This window comes from Rhinolophus ferrumequinum, chromosome 9 (genome assembly GCF_004115265.2).
Source record: "Rhinolophus ferrumequinum isolate MPI-CBG mRhiFer1 chromosome 9, mRhiFer1_v1.p, whole genome shotgun sequence".
NCBI classification, from domain to species: Eukaryota; Metazoa; Chordata; class Mammalia; order Chiroptera; family Rhinolophidae; genus Rhinolophus; species Rhinolophus ferrumequinum.
The window spans coordinates 93,826,692-93,848,064 of NC_046292.1; the positions used below are offsets into that span (position 1 = coordinate 93,826,692).

The 21,373-nt window shown below is 37.7% G+C and overlaps 1 protein-coding gene across 3 annotated transcripts in view; it reads left to right on the forward strand.

Moving 5' to 3' along the window:
* The window catches only part of EXOC2 (exocyst complex component 2), a 246,608-nt gene that overhangs the window by 219,892 nt on the left and 5,343 nt on the right, over window positions 1–21,373 (forward strand). For all 3 annotated transcript variants that reach the window (XM_033114349.1, XM_033114348.1, XM_033114350.1), the window contains exons 24-26: window positions 9,211–9,266; window positions 11,410–11,532; window positions 20,833–20,894. In XM_033114349.1, coding sequence (XP_032970240.1) covers window positions 9,211–9,266; window positions 11,410–11,532; window positions 20,833–20,894 — 241 coding nt within the window. The remainder of the gene's footprint in view (window positions 1–9,210; window positions 9,267–11,409; window positions 11,533–20,832; window positions 20,895–21,373) is intronic.

The window sequence follows — 21,373 nt, forward strand, 5'->3', positions numbered from 1 at the left end:
GAGTCTTCAAAGCTGTTTGTCTATAAAGTTTATGAATGCTAAATAAATTCTTATGAATATAATCCTTTCTTAAACAAATGGAAAAAATAAGCCATGAAATAATTTTACTGTTATTTTCACTGCTGGTAATATTTTCTATTTTCATGGAAGAAAATTTTTCTATTCCTATTTAAAAGTTAGGAGATCATATTAATTAAAGCCTACCCCCTAAAAAAAAAAATTCTGAGAAAGAGAGTAGAAAACTGTAGAGGCTGAGGTTACTCATTCATATACTACATATATAAGGGTATCCTTTTCTTGAGTATTCATTTTAAAAATCCCCTATATGGCAAAAGACATTTATCAATTTAGGAAAAGACATCAATTTAGGAATGAGTGAACTAAAACATGAAAACTTGGGACTTAAAAGTATGTATTCCAACAAAAGCTAATTTTGTTGCAGAATATTTAGACCTTCCTTTTTGTCTGCCAACATCTATAGGTTCTGATTAACTTGTTTTTAATAGGCAGTAATTTCGATAATGTGTCTCAGAGTATAATTGAATAGATAATTTACTTGAAAAAATAATACCTCAAAGTTCTTTCATGTAGTGTTTCAGTTTGACCCAAAAAAAAGTACATTGTGGGATATTTATAGTATTTTTCAATCTATTTATATCTGTAGACTAGGACTGATAACTGATTTAGGGCACAGGGGTTAAAAACAGGAAATGTGGTTTATAAAGTTAGTAGTGTCTCCAGTTTCCAAAGTTTGATTTTTTTTTTATATAGTATTGACTGAAGAGTGTCATTTTTCAAAACAACATTAGGCAGCATACCTTGAAATAAGTCTGTGTTTAAAGAAGTTGTCTGTCCAATTATGACAGGAAATGCTTCATGGAAAAGTTTGCATTCTTAGTATGGGTTCACATAGTATAGCAGTTGTTTTCTGTAATTGCACAGTGCTCTTCCTCTCCAACTCTTCTTCAGACAGTGTTTTTATACAGCCAGATTAAGTATAAATCTTATGTAACTTTTATTAAATTTCCTTTGACCTTTGTAATTAGCTGAAATTGGTATTTTAATGTTTTAATTGAAAGCTTTGTCATCATAGTTGATGTGCATATGTTGTGGTCATTATTAATTATAGTAATTAGAGAATCCAAGTTAAAAAAATAAAAAGGCATGAAGAAGGGGTATAATTTTGTGTGGCCTTTTGAATGACAACTTGGCAGAATCAAAACTAAAAACATTTGACTCAGCGATTCCACTTCTAGGAGGATACCTTACATAAATGTTGTATGAGAATTCCAGGATCCATGTGCATTGCCGCATCATTGATAGTAGTATGCACCGAGAGCAACATAAGCACCTGATAGCAGGAGAGTAAATCGTGGTACAACCATATTCTAGTGTACTCGGCAGTCATTGAAAATTATAAGGTAGGCATGTGTGCGCTGACCTGGAAGAATGTGGCAGATCGTGGCATGAAGTGAGCCAGTTTCAGGAAGAGAATGTGTAGATATGGAAGAATAGACACCAAACTATGAAGACGGATGATGGAGAAGCTTATTTCATTTGTTATTATGAAAACTTATACTTCTGTGTCCTTTCGGTTCTTTTCAATGAACATTTACTTTTTTAAAAATAAAAAAAAATTAAGAAGAAACTCTTGATCGACCCAACATGTTCACTGTTCTGTTCTCTAATGTGGACATCATCTAGAAAGATCTGCTTAAAGGTTTGTCCAAATTATTAATTATAAGAAGAATCAAATTTGCCTGTATACCAGTTTTAATTTATAAAGCGTTTCCCACACTTCAAAGAAAACCTGAAGCTGCAATGTGTTAGCTGATTTTCCAGCTCAGACTTCAGTCCAGCCCTTCCATCCACACCTGTACTCTCTATTACGGTACCTATTATGGGTTGTTGCTGGGCATTATTTCATGAGATTGGCACGGCAGGAACACTTAAATGCTTTCAGCGCATGGGAACCGTTTTTTCCACAAACGGTGCTGAGGATTCTAATCAAACAAGCCCTTTGTGAACCAGTATGGGTTTAATCATTTGCCAAAATTTTTTATTTCATGCAGTTGCTTTCTTGTGCTATTTTAGAGATGATGTAAGACTCTCTTCCACGTTTGAGATGGTCATGTTTTCTTAAATCGGGGTGTGTCCCCACTACCATGTAAGTTCTTTGAGGAGAGGGACTTTGTTTTTTGTGGGTTTGCTCTTTTTCGGCCACTGCTATAGCCCCAGCACCTGGAGTACAGTCTGGCATGTAGTACTGATAAGTACTCAATAAATAATTTTTAGTAGTATGCCGATTCCAAAACCAAGTGCCCTCCCTATCAGATTAAAAGAAGAAACTGACAAACATGGCAAGAAAAAAGACTTATTTTCTACTTTGATGTGTGACAAACAGGACCTTGTCTGCTGGAGAAGACGCTGTGGCGTGGGCCCACTTCCAGGAAGCCCACCCAGCAGAAAGAAGCCTGCGGGCTCTCACTCAGAGCAGAGATGAGCTTTGTTTTCTCCATGGGGAATTTCCACACTGGCTGCTAGATTAATTGCTAAGTGATAATCTAGATTTATATTGTGTGGGTGGGGACACTTTTTGGTCAAATATCATGACACATTCTAATTTCATATTCAGAGAGCACAGGAGATACGTATTCTAAATCTTAGAAGCTGTTCTCATTCCCTTGCCTAAATAACACGGAAAGTTGTGGGGGCTTATCCAAGGGGAACCTTTTCAAAAACAATACTTACTACTGCATCACAGTAATGTAGCATTTGTCTGTACGTCCAAGAAGCGAGTCAGTGCGCCTTCTTCTGTGCGTTGTGCTCACTGACAGCACCTTCCTCACAGCACCAGAAATGTGGTGTTTACAGCCCACTGCTGCTGAAACTGAAACTAAAACCTAGATTTCCTGACACACTTACTGCGTGTGCGCTGTGTTCTAATGTATCTGAGCATCTGCCTAAGTATCTAGCACAGAGGGAACGTTCTGTAAGTATTTAATGGTTTATTAGTTGGAGTAAGCTATTTGCTCAAGTATATACCTAGAAAAATAAGGTATATTCAGAAAAAAAATGTGTTTAGCCTCAGCAAATCTGTTATACTTTCTTTATTCAAATTGTATTTTTCAAGTGAATCCTGAAAACTTATTTCAAAAGGACTCTTGTTTTCTTAAATCCTATGAGGAGTGAGAGATGCATGCTTTAGCAGAGAATAGCTCCTTTGCACATAAACTGAGTGATCGAGTTTTATTGGATAAAGCCTCAAGTATAGAATTATATATTATAGACTTATGCATGTATTCAGTTTTTTCTCTGATGTATTTGTAGACTCATTGGTCCCTGATCAATGAATTAAGAGGGTTAAGTCTTAGGAACTTACTGGGAAGCAAGACAGTAAGTTCCTTTGCCTTCTCTGGTGATTTCTTCACTCATCTATTTTTTGAGCATCTGCCACAGGCCAGCCACTGTGACAGGTGCTGAGGACACAAAGATAAGGCAAATGAAGTGATCCCTATGTTTATAGAATTTGCAGCCTAGCAGAGGAAGGACAAACAGAAAGCTGCTGCCATAGGAGGGAAGGGAACCAACACTGAAAGGACATGGCAGGTGAGGCAGGGCAGCACCTTGCAGAAGGGAGAGTAGGTGGGTATGGCTGGTTACATGCCTTCCGTTTTCCAACTGCCAGAAAGTGACATATTAAAGCCCTTCAGAAACGTGCCCAAGGTAGGTAATGTGGGTATTTGAGGTCAGCAACTTCTTTTGCCTTCTGTTCAGATGTACGTATGTAATTCGATTTCATTCAGGCCATTGTTCAGATGTCACCAGAGGAGCCAGCCTTCCTAGCCTTTCCTAGTCTGCGATACTTAGCCATTCTTTTCAAAACCAGTGTGACAAGAGAGTTGCACTAAAATTCCAGCTTCCAGAGTCCTTTGTGTAAACCAGCAAAATGAGAGTATCATCAAAGACATATGTCCCCTGTACATCACAGTGACATCTGATGTTGTACCTGGGCCGTCTGCTGCTGTCATTCATGTTCTTATAAGCACAGTCCACGGTCCCAAGAGTCCCCATGCCACCTGAAGGAGGCTCTCCTGTAGGTAGGGTGCGCTGCAGCTGGGGGGCAGACTGGATGGTTACACCGTCCACACTGCTACACCGTGTGTTTCAGAAAGAGAAATTGGTGTATTCTTTTACAGTCATCATGCCTTTTACCCAGCTATTTACGTCTTTATTTTAAAAATAGCACCTGAAATATGTATACTGTTTTGTAATCTACAAAATGCGTCAAAGCACTAAATGATAATTTCTCTTGGGTGGCTTATGTCTGTTCTGCTCACTTTTGTACACCGCCACCTGACAGAACCTAGCACATAGTAGATACACAACAGACATTTGAAGAATAAGGGAATAAACATTTTTATAAGAGCTTTGTTAGCAAAACAGATGTAATTGCTATATTTTGCAAAATAGGCAGTTGTCTAAAAAGTGAAATGATTTTTGTCTAAGGTCATATCATTAGTAGATGGGTAATCCAGAATTTGGATCCCAAGTCTTCTGACTTTAGATTGAGTGTTCTTTCTGTCACCTCAATAAATTAAAAGTCATCATCAACCATTAATGTTAATAGTAGAATAAACTGTAGGGCGAAGAGAAAGAACATATACACCAAAACTAACTACAAAATAGTTCATTTGTCACAATCATGAACATTTTGAAAGTAGTGACCACACCCAAATCCTGGTCCTGGCCCCAAGTACCATGACATGGTCCCTCTGAACTCACTCTTCACTTCGCTCTACCTGCTTCCTGGCCTCAGCCACTCTGATAACACAATGGACGTATAGCCCTTCTCGGGCAGCTCAGGGTCCTTCTCAGCGACGTCTCTCGGCATTGCCACCTCTTTCTCACTTTCTAAATCTGACCCCTTCCACTCAAGGAGGGGGCCGCCAAGTTTAGCTCAGCTGTCAGTGAAATCACAGAGAAGGCCCAACTACATATCCCCAAACCCAAATCTGTCCTCTTTCAACTTCAAGTGGTTGAATTTCCATTCTTTTGGTATGATTTCCACATACGCTGTTTTCCCACTCAGACAAGAGAAAACTGTCCACACTGGCTACTGAAAAGAAGATGGCTACCTGCTGCCAGCTGTGTTTTCATGGAGTTGTTTGACATTGGCACCACATGCAGCAAGTGAGGCAGTCTCCAGCACCTGCCACTTACAGCCTTCTTTTGGTATAGATTTCTGAGAGAGCCAATGATCCTCCTAAACTTGGATTTGGAGCAACATTATAAAACAAAACCACTCATGTGAGGAATAAAACTGAAAGCAACATATGAACAAGATAAAAACTTGTAGATACAGACAACAGTTTAGTGGTTACCAGAGGGTAAAGGAGGAGGGGGGTGGGAGACGAGGGTAAGGGGGATCAAATATATGGTGATGGAAGGAGAACTGACTCTGGGTGGTGAACACACAATGGGATATATAGGTGATGTATTACAGAATTGTACACCTGAAATCTATGTAGCTTTACTAACAATTGTCACCCCAATGCATTTAATAAAAAAGGAAAAAACACTCAACAGGCAGTTAAACCCTGTTGGGGGGTTAATCTACATTTAGTATGTCAGAAGCACATCTGAGAGCCGTGTGGACCCTGACTGAGTACAGCTTAGAGGCTGGGGAGGCAGCTGTGAGCAGGGTGTGATCCTGGCTTTGCTTCTCATGGGGTAACTGGCTGTGGAATGGAGTGAAGGGAGAAAGGAATTGATATTTTTAACCAGGAAGACCACAGAGATCTTATCTGTTGTGTGTTTCTGAACTTTCATACCTCACTCCCTAGACAAGGACGCGGTCTAGTGTAGGCCCAGTGCCCTTTCACCATCCCTTCTCAAATACTGTGTGTGCTTTAACCTTTGAAGAAGGTCACAGAAGCAAATAAGTAAATACTTCACACATCAGATGGAAGTACGAAGATTTTTACACTATAAAAAATTTCATACAGCCATCCAGTGCATATTTCTGCACAGTGCATATCTTAGTACAACTGAGACACATACAAACATTAGTAAATTAAGGTAAAATAACTACCGTGTTTCCCTGAAAATGAGACCTAGCCAAACAATCAGCTCTAATGCGTCTTTTGGAGCAAAAATTAATGTAAGACCCAGTCTTATTTTACTGTAATATAAGACCGGGTCTTTTAATATAGTATAATATATATGATATGACACTGGGTCTTATATTAATTTTTGCTCTAAAAGACGCATTAGAGCTAGTGGTCTGACTAGGTCTTATTTTGGGGGAAACACGGTAAGCACTTTGGGGTCTTACTCATATTGGGTTCGCTTACATATTCTATTTGAAGGACCTAATGTCTGGCTGCCTTTGATGTGTGCCTCGCAGTGTCCACCGTGGAGCAGAGTCTCAAATTTACGTTCATGAGAACTTTCAGCCATGCCCTTAGAACTAAACAATTTCAGCCCAGTAGGCAATGTAGAATACCTCTATTTAACACAATGGGTAGCTTTGTGAAGAGAAGCAGTCAATGATTTATTTTTATATTTAAATGTTTTTATTGTTAAATTATAACACCAGCATATGCACTGTTTTGGGAGGTTATAATAGTATTTCCCCGAGCTCTGTCTTGAGTCAGTGTGCATTTTTCATATGTGCTCAATTTAATGCTGTCTCTGAACGCTTACTGAGTTACTGTACTTGGACTATCAGGTCTATTTCTGTTCATCACTAGGACCACAAATTTTTTCCCCGCTTTTTTCAACATTACCACTTACCCCTTGAAGCAGTGTGTTATGGGGGGCAGGCAGTTAGCTCATTTTTTTTTTCTGTTCATAAAAATAAGGTCTCCAGGAAATTCAGAGTTTTCTTGCTTGTCCAAGGTCAAGGCTCTGTGCTCCTTCCATACATTACCCTTGTGGAACCTGTGGTCAACCTAAAATAGGAAGCTTGATTTTGTTTTTCAAATTTAGTATCAACAGAAATATGGTTCTAATGGTTGAAAGCTCCCTGTGCTTTTTTCTTACTATTCACAGGTTTGTGTTTAGAATTATATTGAGTAATTTAGATTTATCTCTTTTACAGGGTGTTTTATTAGTAATGCTTAATCTGATGGGTTCTTGCCAGGAAACGTTTTTCCTATAAGGGTCAGAGTGGGAGGGGAGTTGAGTTTATAGCTCACTGAGCGTTTGACATTGTCTTGCTTCATTCTAAGTTTAATTGTCTTGTTTTTAGTCAGCACTCTGGCCCCAGTCTTCTCTTTTACATTGAAGATTTTTAGAAGTTAAGAACTGCCCTCATGTTTCCAGTCATCATTGCTAGTACATTACTAGAACCCAGACTCCTGACATTTGTTCAGGACCTGGTTTTCATGGAGGGCAGAGACTGCAATTTCTTACCCTTAAGTTCCTTAGAGCATCATTGGCCTAGTATTGTGCTTATATTTTTAGTAACTCTGTATATACATTTTATATATGTATGTGTATAGTAGTTAGTCTTCCCCAGAGTTGCAATTTAAAGATTCTAGACCTGACTCTTGAACCTTCCCCGGTCTCCCTCCACGCACACTGGGAGAACTGCTCAGAGAGCAGGGAACAAGATGAGGTGCTTTGACCCTGGGGATCGGATCCCTGGGGACAGATGTCACAGCCAGGCCTGACCTCATGCTCTAGCAGGTGAACAGTCCAAGGCCACATCTCTGTGGGATGGCTCTCCTCTTACAGGACAAAAGCTTTTCTGGGCTTGAGCACAAGTTAATTTCACTTTCACTTATAATAGGCTCCTATATTCTTTCCTCCCACCTCCCAGATAAGACTTCTTACACTGCAAGGAAGCCTTTTTCTGAGGAACAATCAAGTCATTTCTAGATTATATTTAATTACTCTTCGATCAGCTTTCTTAGTTTTTTCATTAGCAAAATATAATTAATAACACCTGAACCTTCATATTCCAAAGAAATATATATGAAATTGGCTCCTCAAAAGAAAAACTTTACTTATTTATACACCATTGTATATGTCAGAAGTCAAAAGCTAGTTATATACTTAGAATCTGCAAATGCCAATTCAAAAATTGGATTATTGTTCCTGGCCTTTATCTCAATTTTCCCAAGTAATCAATAGCTTGGATGACATTTGGGAAAAGATTCCCCTGGACACCGTTTCTGTTACCTTCCATGGTTTTACAATGCGGTAGAATTTTCTGTTCTATAAAGAAGAAATTCTCAGAACATGCAGTTGATTCTAGAAGGCATTCTGAAATGTTATTCTACTCCAAGTGAAAGTAATTGTTTTGGAGTTACAATAAAGCAGCAGTTTTTTTTTACATTTTTTTCTTGCAAAATAATGATAGTGAAAGCTGTTGATGAGCCCTGTGAATACCGGGACCAATCACATGCATTATCTGCTTTAGTCCTCACTAAACCCTGTGAGATAGGTACTGTTCTTATACTCACTGATAGAACAGAAAGCTGGGCTCAGTTTATAGTCACAGTTTATAGGTTATGAAACTGGGGTTTGACCCAAAATAGTCTCACTTCAGATTGTAATACTGTTAAATCTTATTACGCCTTCTTTTGAGTGGAGTAGTATTCATTAATTCTGCACGGTTTGAAATCGTGTATTTTGTCCAGTCTTTAACTTGCTTTACAGAATCAGATTGAGTGTGGTTGTGTCAGAAGTTGCTCCCAGAAGTAACTTTTTAAGAAAAAAATAGTTATTCTGCATAATAACTTGACTTGCCTTTGAAAGTTCAATGCTATAATAGTTTTTTAGCATATGTTTTATAAGTTTTAGTGAATATCTTCCTGTTGTCTATTTTCTGTTGGTTAATGTAAAAGTGTGTGTGCATATATATGAAGAATATATATGGAGACTATATATATGAAGAAACTGAAGGACATTTTTAAGTTTGAATTTTGAAGCAGACTGACAGTTATAGAGAGTATGAACAATGACAGAATAGAAAAACTATGAAAGCAAACTCTTAACTAATTTAACCTTTTTTTTTAACCTGTACAAAAATAGTCCTTTCACCATCTGGTTCTCAAAAGGAAACAGACAGTGGTGGTGTTACTTTCTGTTTCTCCTTAGAAGCCTAAGGCAGTAGTGCTGTGCATGGTATTGCCAGTGGGGGACAGGTAGCTTGTGTTCCCATTAAATGCCTTTTTCCCTCCCCAATCTTGATTTCAGGTGTCAGAAACTATTTAAAAGAAGCATTGGTGAATATAATTGCAGTGCATGCAGAGGTAAGCTATCATTAGATGTTCCTAAGAGACGTGAGTAACTGAAAGAAAAAGGCAAATTTGATGTTTATTCTGGTGGTCTTTTTTCCCTTCACAAGTTATCTTGGGTATAAATAAAACAAAACTCTACTTTCATGCATGCACACATGTGTGTTTTTAACTACCATGTTTCCCCAAAAATAAGATGTAACCGGAAAATAAGCCCTGCCATGGTTTTTCAGGATGCTAATAATATAAAATAAGCCCTACCGTATTTCCCTGAAAATCAGACTGGGCCTTATATTAATTTTTGCTCCAAATTTTATATTACGAGCATCCTGAAAAATCATGCTAGTGCTTATTTTCCGGTTAGGTCTTATTTTCGGGGAAACACGGTATGAGAATCCTTTTTCTCAAAATTGTATATTATTTCTCATAATTAAAACAATATATTGGTACTTGAAAGGTAAGGAGAAGAGATACTGAAAAGATGTTTGCCCTTGGATTGAAATAAAGATTAAATCATTTTCTTGGAGAAGTTATTCACTCTTTTTAACAAGTGTTAAAAAGATAACAAATAAGCGTTTGTGTCTTACTCATGTAGCAATGTGGTCATACATAGTGGCCACAATTCCAGAAATGTATGTGCTTGTTAGGTGGGAAGATAGGCTCCAGGGCAGGCTGCAGCTGGGAAGCAGATGCATGGTCCATGGTGGCTCGGGCATATGTAGACAGACGTTGGCGCTTCTGGTTCATTGTGAAACGTGGCTCGCTTGAAGCCTTATCATCTTCAGCTTTGTGTTAACATATTGGTTAACATCCTTCTTAGGAGGACTCTTCTAAGGAACATCAAAAGAAGAGACCACAACTACCACCCTTATCACCACTGTGACTCCCTGTTCTGTAATTTCAGTCTCATGCATTGCTTTGCTGATACTTTCAAGGTGGCATGGCTCTTAGACTGATGGGTGACCAGATAAACTGGGGCTAAGCAAAGAGGTTATCATAGCATATTATACTTTCCATTTCTTACTAAAGGAAAGCATATAAATCCCTCTATAAAAATAAAGTTTCTTAACTCAGGCAGGAATTACCACATACATCTTTTTATAATGAGTAATACATTTTCAACCATGACTTTACCAAAAATATAAAAATGCTTTCTTACTATGTTAGCATTCAGTAAAATTAAAGTATAAAATTAAATCATCAATCAGTGAAAGCATTTCTGTGGTCGGTGGACAGGTGGTAGTCAGAGAAACTGTGAAGTGCATGGGCATTTTTAGTGATAAGGTGATTCCTAAAGAGATAGCTTTGCTTAATGTCCATTATCAATAACTATACGGTTATTTGTAAGAACTAGGCTTGTAAAGCCCCCTTTTAATGTACCCTGGTGACTGAAAGTAGAATTTCATTCCTAATGCTTATTATTTACTATTTTTCACATGATCTTAACTTGCCAAAAATGTTCTTGTTATGCTTGGGTTGACCCAAAGGTTTAATACTGGTGACTCAACCTGAAAAAAGGAAAATCTAAAAAGAAAATATGATTTAGTTTAATTTATAAATCAGAATAGTAAAATGTTTCACCAAATTTCCAAATACAGTAACTCTTGGAAAATATTGAAATTCAAGGTTTGAAAATAATGTTTTATATCTAATGAATGAAAATATATATTAGGTCAGCCAATAGTAAAATTGAGGCCTTTGTTGTCCAATACAGAATAATGTACCCAGTATGAAATTATGTTTGTTTTGATCTAAGGAGAGGCTGACCCGTTATGGTTTTTGTTTTTCTTTCTAATTGTGGTAAAATGTTGACCCAGTATTTTTTTTATTCCTAAATTTCTTCTTCAGAAATCATATTTCTCCCTGTAAGGGCAAGAGAAAGAAGAACTCTTTAAAACTATTTTTAGTTTGTCAACCTCAACAATCTTTGAAAATTATATTTGCCAGTATATTCAGAGGATAATTTTTTTGTCATGAATCAGTGAATACAACTTAAGTATAAGTCTGTATTTTCCTTTCATTTATAATTGAGATCCTTTAAAAATATGATTTTGAAGATATGTGAGTTTGTTTTGTGCATTCCTTTGTTTTCAACAAATTCAAGTTACGCAAAATCTCCTTAATGCCCCATTTCTCCTTATTTTAAACATTCTATCAGGTGTTTACTGTTTCCAAAGAACTGGTGCCTCGGGTCCTATCCAAGGTAGTGGAAGCAGTTTCTGAAGAGCTAAGTCGACTTATGCAGTGTGTTTCATCCTTCAGCAAAAATGGAGCATTACAGGTACCAAAATTATTGACTTCCATGTTGAACTTTTATTTTCATTTAAAATGTACAAATGTATTTGTAGTCGTCAATCTTATGATATGCAGACTGGGTTTGGGTTGTTTTTGTTTTGTTGTTTTTTTGTTTTCTGATTGATCTGCTGATTTCAGATCTACATCTTCCCTCTTGCATGAGCCATCCCCCTTATGCATTGTGTGCAAGTTCGAGTTCCTATGTCTTAATAGACAAGACCTTAACAACTCTTGTGAAATTTTCTGAATGCAGATTCCTCCTAAAATTCTCTGATTGTTTTTTTTAATTTTACAGTTACCTTTATTACATTTAATTCCACAAGAAATTGTTGGGAACTTTTAATAAGTCTTTCCAAAGTATTCAATGTAGTTTGCGTAGTAATGATAAATAACTGTCTTTTTGCACTTATCTTTCATTGGTTTATGTTGTAGTTACTTAAATTACATAATTACAATAACAAATATAACTTCTATAAATCATATAATTTTTGGTATGCATTTAACCAAATTGGTAGGAGCCACAGTGTGCAGCCATGTGGAAAGTGACCTCCTACATATGAGTTTTCAGTGATCTACAGAATTTTGTGGTTTTAAAAAGTACTGGCAGTTTTGCCTCCAGTAATTGCTGAGGAAGCTATTATCAGGCCAACTCCCTACAGATAACAACTATAATCTTGAATAATATGTAAACAATAAAAAAACAAACAAACACATGAAGACACTGGAGAATGACGATTAGTGAGTGATTCTGGAAGAAATGGCACTTGGGAGAATTTCTCACTTTTTATGGGGCTGAAGGCAGTCCCATGGATGCCTAAAACTCCACCAAACCTGCATCTTTTAGGCTTGAAGAATAGGGCAATCACAACTACAAGAAAGTGAGGGAAATATCACACAGAGCAGAAAGCAAGCGCTACAAATTCTGTGTATACTCGGCTTAATCTCTAGTTTTCTCCTAAACTGTATATGCATGGTCAAACTCCACTGCAACCTGCCCACCTAAGGCTAGAAGAACTGAAGTAAGTGCTACTTAAGAGCAAAGAGTTTTCAGTTTGAGTCCAAATAAGTAAATTGCTTACTATAACAAATAAAACAAAAATCAACACTCTTCAGCGGCATATTACAGAATACAGAGTCTCCACAACATAACATGCACAGTGCTCAGCATCCAATCTAAATTCAATTGAAATGTACAAACAAACCAAAACAGGAAAACAGGACCCATTCTCAGTAGAAAAGACAGTCAACTGAGACCAACCTTGAGATGACCTAGTTGTTGGAATTCAAAGGGAAGGATTTTAAAGCAGTCGTTCAGTGATGTAAAGGAGATTACGCTCAAAATGAATGAAATGATAGGAATTCTCACCAGAAAAATAGGAATCCTAAAAGAGGAACTAAACAGAAATTCTGGAATGGAAAAAAGTTATATATACATAATGTATGTATTACATATATATTATGTAGATATAATATATATATATATCCACATATATATACATGTATGCATATACACATACACACATACATAAATACACACACACACACACACACACACACACACACACACACACACACACACCAGGAGTGCCATAAAATGTATACAAGTGGACACTTTGGTCAGCGTTGCCCAAGCAACAGTTTATTGTAATCCAAAGTGTCTGGATGCTGATGGTAACCCCTTTGAGCACCTCTTGTAATTGCAGAAGTCAAACGTGACTTACATTCATCTTTTGTTATTAGTATACATTAGTATAATTTTAATAGTTTTTTCCTTTCTTAAAATGTCTATACATTTTTTGGGCACCTTCTGTGTGTGTGTGTGTGTGTGTGTGTGTGTATGTGTGTGTGTGTGTGTGTGTGTATGTATCTATATATATATCTATATATCTATGTATGTATATAGATACATACACACACACACAACATATATGTGAATTTTTTACAATCTACTAGATTGGAATAACAGCAGAATAGAGAGAAAAATCCTTGAATTTGTAGATCAATAGGTTTTATCCAATATGAAAAACAGAGGAAAAGAATAATTAGGAAAAAATTAACAGAGTTCTAGGGACCCGTGGGACAATGTCAGAAGGTCTAGCATACATGTAATACAATTTCCAGAAGAGTCAGAATGGACAATCAGCACATGAAAGGATGGTCATCATCGTCATTTGGAGCTCTCACACATTGTTGGGAGTGTAAAAATCGTACAACTACTTTGGTAAAAACTCTAGCAGTTTCTTTGAAGACTAGACGTACACGTCCCCTGTGACCCAGCCATTTCAATCCTAGGTACTTTTAAATGTAATTTTTATTTTTCAATTACAGTTGACATGCAGCTATATTAGTTTCAGGTTTACAACATACTAATTAGACAGTTATGTAACTTACGAAGTGGTCACCCCAATAAATCTAATACCCATCTGACACCATACTTAATTATTACAATATTATTGTCTATATTCTTTGTTACATTTTACATCCTCATGACTATTTTATAACTACCGATTTGTACTTCTTAATCCCTTCCCTTTTTCACCTTTTCTTAATGCCTTCCCTTTTTCACCTTTTCCCCCAAACCACTTCCCATCTGGCAATCATCAAAATGTTCTTTGTATCTATGGTTTCTGTTTTGTATTTTGTTCTTTAGATTCCACATATAACTGAAATCATGTGGTATTTGTCTTTCTCTGTCTGACTCACTCCACTCAGCACAATACGATCTAGGTCCATCCATGTTGTTGCAGATGGCAAGATTTCATATTTCTTATGGCTGAGTAATATTCCATTGTATGTATATACCAGTTCCTCTTTATCCATTCATCCATTCAGGGACACCTGGGCTGCCTCCATATCTTGGCCATATCTTGGTAAATAATGCTGCAGTGAACATATGGATGCACACGTCCCCTTGAAGTAGTGTTTTGGGTTTCTTTGGATAAATATCCAGAAGTGGGACTACTGGGGCCTTCTTTCTTTTTATAGCCTTTGTTTTAAAGTCTGTTTTGTCTGGTATAAATATTACTACTCCAACTTTTTTTTTCTTTCCATTTTTATGAAATATCTTTTTCCATCACTTTACTTTCAGTCTGTGTGCATCTTTTGATCTGAAGTGATCTGAAGTAGGCAGCATGTATGTGTAAGTGTCTTGTTTTCTTATCCATTCAGCCACCCCATGACTTTTGAATGAGCATTTACCGTTTACATTTAAAGTGATTATTGATAGGTACATAGTAATTGCCATTTTATTATTCATAATTTTTATCTTTTTTTCCCTTCTTAAAAAAGTTTCAACATTTCTTGTAATACTGGTTTGGTGGTAATAAACTCCTATCGCTTTTTATCTGTCCTTCAATTCTAAATGATAGCTCTACTGGGTAGAATAATTTTGGTTGTAGGTCCTTGCTTTTCATCACTTTGAATATTTTGTGCCAGTCCCTTGGTGGCCTGCAAAGTTTCTATTGAGAAATCAGCTATAGTCTTATGGAAGATCCCTTGTAGGTAACTAACTGCTTTTCTCTTGTTGCTTTTAGGATCCTTTGTCTTTAACCTTTGGCATTTTAATTATGATGTGTTTTGGTGTAGGCCTCTTCAGATTCATCTCCTTTGGGACTTTCTGTGCTTCCTGGGCTTCTATGTATATTTTCTTTGCAAGTTAGGGAAATTTTTCATTATTATTTCTTCAGATAGGTGTTCAATTCCTTGCTCTCTCTCTTTCTAGTACCCCTATGATGTGAATATGGTACACTTGATATTGTCACAGAGACCCCTTAAACTTTGCTCATTTTTTTTTATTCCTTTTTCTTTCTTGCTGTTCTCATTGGTGTTTTCTGCTACCCTATCCTCCAAATCGTTGATTCGAGCCTCTGCTTCATCTGATCTACTGTTGATTCCCTGTAATGTATTCTTCTTTCCAGACTGGTGCTTTTTTTATGTTTTCTATCTCCATTTTTATGCTTCTTCTTTGTTGAAATTCTCGTGAGATGACTGAGAATCCTTATAACTAGTGTTTTAAACTCTGTATCTAGTAGATTGCTTGTCTCCATTTTATTAGTTCTTTTTCTGGAGCTTTGTTCTTTTCTTTCATTTGGGACATTTTTTTTTTTTTTGTCTCCCCACTTTGTCTGCCTCTGTATATGTTTCTGTGTATTAGGTAGGGCTGCTATGTCTTCCGGTCTTAGTAAAATGGTTTTATGTAGTAGGAGTGCTGTGGAGCGCAGTGGTACAGGCTGCCTGGTTACCTGTGTCAGGTGCTGCAGATGTGTCCCTTGTGTAGGTTGTGTGAGCCCTTCTGTTATAGTTGAGCCTTGGTTGCTGTTTGCACATCAGTGGGAAGGATCGATCCTCAGGCTGTTTGTTTGTAAAGACTGGTCATGACTACAGTGGAGGAGCTGTCCTGCCAGGGCTGACCCTACAGAGTCGGATTCACTTTAGCAGAGCTTGGGTGCCTGTCCAGTCTGCCCGTTGGGTGTGTCATTCATGGAGGCTGCTGGTGGTGCTGAGGCTCTGTCTAAAGCTGGCCACCTGGCATGCCAGCCCCAGGGTGTCCTGGGAGGGGCCCAGTTCAACTGCAGTCTGTCCCAGGGCCCAGGGCCACCTGTTAAGAACCAAAGCAATCTGCAGATGACTACCACCTGAGCTGGGCTTGGAAGTGCCTGGGGAGGCTGAGCTGTGAACTGATTCTGGCTGCTGCTGGTGCCAGGAATGGGACTATTGTGTAAGAGGTACAGGGCGTGCTAAAGCCAGCTGCTGCTTAGTTGTGGTTTGTACACTTTTGAAAGATTTTAGGAAAGTCCATAGCATGAACCAGAACAGGCTATTTGTATGGAAAAGCCACTGGGAATGGCTTGGGTGTGCCTGAAAGTTGGGTGGGGTCGGGTCTCAGGGAATCACCAGGGTGGGGCCAATGGTGTTAGCCAAGTTGATGGAGATTCAGATAAGTTGTACACCTTAACAGTCTACTTTAGTTAATGATGTATGGTGAAGTGCATCAAAACAATATGATGTATTGATAGTTTGATAGATATATGAAGTGCTAGTAAATGTTAATAATAGAGTGGTTTACAGGTGTGCCCTCTAAAATTCTTTCAAAGTCTCTATACATTTGAAAATCTTCATACAAAATATTGGAAAGCAAAAGGAATGGAGAGCATTTGTTAATCTGGTAAATTAGTTCGATGAAAATTTGTTACAAAACTACTATATTTCCAGTTGTCATGGATTTTCTCTAAAAATTTGATTTATCAGACTTTTGATATAGTTAAAGTTGAAAGGTCATGATTTTATAATAGTTCTATTATAAGAGAGCAGTAGCATGAATGATGTGATACTGAAGATTAATTTAAAAGGAGGTTGCAGTAACTACAGTGGGCCTAGGCAATTTTGAAATTGTAACAAAAAATCTCCCCTCCCTGCAGATTACCTCTGCAACCCATTTACCTGCTGGCAAAATTTGTCTCAAAGTTTGCAGGAAGAAGTTAGGAAGAGATATCAGAATCAGCTGGAGAACTTTTTCCATATACAGCAGGTCCTCAAATAACATTGTTTTGTTTAATGTTGTTTCATTGTAATGTTGATAAGAAAAAAAGAAGTCAATTTCCAGCTGGGGCCACTGTCTGTTTGGGTTTGCACGTTCTCCCATGTCTGCAAGGGTTTTCTCTGGGTATACTGGTTTCCTCCCACATCCCAAAGATGTGCGCATGTCTACACTGTCCCCGTCTGAGTGAGTGTGGTGTGTGTGAGTGAGTGGCCCTGCGATGGAAGGTGTCCTGTCCAGGGTGGGGCCTGCCTGTACCCTGAGCTGCCAGGATGGGTTCAGGCCAACTGGGGTCCTGCACTGGAATAAGTGGGGTGGAAAAGAATGATATTACTTGTTTTTAGTAATCTTTCTTAAATGTATTCACAGTTATTTTAGTGCTTCATATTAGAAGTGTTTTGGGTCTTTACGTAGAAGTTTGGTGATGTTTTTGTGACCAGAAATATGTCATTGGAGCTTAACTTTTGTTTCTAGCAATAAGCCTATGGTAAAAGTGATTTAATTATATGTCGTTTCGCTTAAAGTCACAGTTTCCAAGAACCTATCGACAACATTAAGGGAAGACTTACTGTACATATGTCCAGGAGACCACTGGCCACCGTGACTGTTTCAACCTCTCGTGTTTTGATACATGACAGGAACTGAGCAGGCATTTTTATATTTTGAAAAAGTTCAAGTGACTGTAAACATCCCTCTTTGCCCTTTCCCATTGAAAATGACTGTTTTCAATGTCCTTGTTTTGAGCAGATAACTCTGAGAAGGACTACAGGTTAATCCTTTTTTTTTTTTTTAATTGGGGAAGGGGAACAGGACTTTATTGGGGAACAGTGTGTATTTCCAGGACTTTTCCAAGTCAAGTTGTTGTCCTTTCAATCTTAGTTGTGGAGGCCGCAGCTCAGCTCCAGGTCCAGGTGCCCTTGTTAGTTGCCGGGGGCGCAGCCCACCATCCCTTGCCGGAGTTGAGAAGTCGAACTGGCAACCTTGTGGTTGAAAGCCCGTGCTCCAACCAGCTGAGCCACCTGGCCCCCTGAGATCTGAGCGGCAGTTCATTGACTTCATTCTAGTTGTGGAGGGTTCAGCTCGCTGGCCCATGTGGGAATCGAACTGGCAGCCCCGTTGCCCAGAGCTCGTGCTCTAACCAACTGAGCCACCTGTCTGCCCCTACAGGCTAATCTTTAATAGTTAGTTTCACAAAAGGCCAATGCATTAGTCTTCAAAACTTTCCTAAGAGCCAGTTTAGAGAGGAGTAGAGTGACAGTTTGGTGATGTTAGCTGATCTTTTAGCATGACATTTTCTGGCATACAGTTTTTTTGTATATTATATAAATAACCACAACTTTTATAGCTGTCATAATTCATAGGTTAATTAAAACAGCCTATCACTTTGTTTGAATAAAATTTCTACATGAAGATTAGTTTTACAGTGATTTATTGAATCCTCCTAAAATGTTCAACTAAAAGTTCTACCTTATTTTTTGTCTTTGGTATTTTCCTCATATGTATTTTTTTAACATAAACTAGAGTATAAACAATAGAGGTAAATTTCATACATATGCTTTCTAGTTACAAACTATTTTTCAGGCTTCTAAAGCACTGAAAAATGAAACTGAACAATTACTTTCCAAATATAAAAGTTTCACAGAATATGCTGTATCTTACATAAATCAGCTTTTATCTAGATTGGTGACAGAATTTCTAATTAACTCTAATTTAAACAACTAGCTTTTTTTTCCCAAATCATTGTTTTACATTTTATGCGCTCCTCGAGAATAATGGCTGTTTCTTTGAAATAGTCTCCTGAACCTCACCCATACCCTGTGTACCTGAGTCAAAGGTGGAGGATGTGGGCTTCCTCATCAGAGGCTCTTCTAGAACTCTGAGGAAAACTGATCTGTATGTAAAATCATACTTTTTCAAGCTTGCAAAGAAGTTTAAGCTTTAGGTTAGATTTTTGGTCGTAAACGTTTTATGCAGATATAATTCATATACCATACAATGTATCTGTAAGATAAAAAGTATACCTTTCAGTGATTATTTTTACTGTGTTCACAAAGTTGTGCAGCCATCACCACAATCAATTTTAGAACATTGTATCACCCCAGACCCATTAGCAGTCACTCTGTTTTCCTCCCAGCTCTCCTCCCCAGCCATAGACAAGCACCAGTCTGCTTTCTATCTGTATAACTTGCATGTTCTGAAAATTTCATATAAATGGAATCATACATATATGGCTTTTAGTGACTGGCTTCTGTCACTTAACATAATAATTGCAAGGTTCATGCATGTTGTAATATGTAGCAGCACTTCATTCCTTTTTATGGCTGACTAATATTCCATTGTATAAATATGTCACATTTTATTTATTCACTCATCATTTGATGATTGTTTGGGTTGTTTCCACTTCTGGCTAATATGAAGAATGCCTCTGTAAACATTTCATTTACAAGCTATTTGTGGACATATGTTTTCATTTTCTTAGTCACATACCTAGGAGTGGAATTGCTAGGTCATGTGGTTACTCTGTTTAATCTTTTGATGAACTTCCAGACTGTTGTTAAATGGCTACACCATTTTACTTTCGCACCAGCAATGTATGAAGAGTCCAGTTCCTCTACAGCCTTGCCAATACACTTTACTGTCTGTGTTAATAGATTATAGCCATCCTCGTGTGTGGGAAGTGGGATCTCGTTTTGTGGGTTGGCTTTTCACTTTCTTGATGGTTTCCTTTTAAGCACAGAATTTTTTAATTCTGATGAAGTCCAATTCTGTTTTTTCTTTCATTGCTTGTACTTTGATGTCATTTCTAAGAAGGTTTGCCCAGTCCAACATTACAAAAATTTACTCCTGTTTTATTCTAAGGGTTTTATAGTTTTATCACTTACATGTAGGTCCATTTTAAGTTAATTTTTGTGTTAAGGAAGGGCTATAACTTAAATCTTTTGCATGTGAATATACAGTTGTCCCATCATCAGTTGCTGAAGAGACTTTTCTTGGCCCATTGAATGGTCTCAGCACCCTTCAACATCATCATCAAAAATCAGTTGATCATAAATGTAAGGGTTTATTTCTGGACACTCAATCCTATTCTGTTGACCTATTATGTCTGTCCATATGCAAGTATCACACTGTCTTGATTATTGTAGCTTTGTGGTAAGTTTTGATATCAGGAAGTGTGAATTTCTCCAACTGTGTTATTCTTTTCCAAGATTGTTTTGTGTGTTTAGGATCAGCTTGTTAATTTAATCACAGCCAGCTGTGATTTTAATAGGTATTGCATTGACTCTGTAGAGATTTAGCTCAGCTTTTGAAATTAGTCAGTGTGACTAGGAGGGCATAGGTGTAAGGAAGTAAGCCAGCCCACTTCCTTAAATCTGTGGAGGAAGGGAACGATTCAGGGACAGTGTTTCAGACTTTCCTTTCTCCCACAAGGAGACTAAAAGATAAATGACTGGTTAGATAGTAAATACAGAATGCTGGGAAATCCTTGTGTTGTTTGTACCTTTTATAGTCAGATATCTAGCTTTCTGCCTTCACACAGCCATACTTGATTGTGCATTATTCTTGGTAAAAGGAAATTCTGTCACAGCCAATTCTTTGGATGGACATGTAGGTAATTGTGTGCCTGCAGTACTCTGCCAGCACTTTGCCTCCAGGGAGCAGGCTGGACTCTGTCTCCCTCACCACTTCTTTCTGTTTGATCACTGTCACAGTTCCCTGTTGTCACTTACTTTGTCCTTTTCTCATCTTTAGGCAAGACTTGAAATCTGTGCTTTGAGGGACACTGTGGCTGCTTACCTGACACCCGAGAGCAGGTGAGGTGCTGTGTGTCCTTGGGTGTACTTCGTCAGAAGTGCTTGTCGTCTTCGTACATAAAATCCTTTGAAAAGTCAGCTGAGCAGGGTGAATGCTCGTGATTTTGTGATGTGATAAAGTTTATATTTGATTGATCAATTTTTCAGTTAAAAAGTGCCCACCTATACTAAGCCACGGACTCCTAAGTCTAGTTCTTTGTAGCATAATATAAAGGGAAAAGGTTTAATATAAGTTTATGTTTTCATTCCATAAGGTAAATCTTAGTCTCATAAGTGATGTAGCAGAGCATTGCATTCTTTAAAGGCAGAGAGTAAGAACTGAGTCTTAATCGATTCGTAGCAGACTTTGAAGGACAGTTTGAGCATTGTAAATACCAGCATAAGAGGAAGCCTTGTGGTTTCTCTGCAAAATTTTGTAGTGGAAATTTGATGATGATTTTTAGCTGTTTTGTATGAAAGTCAGGATTTCCTATCATTAA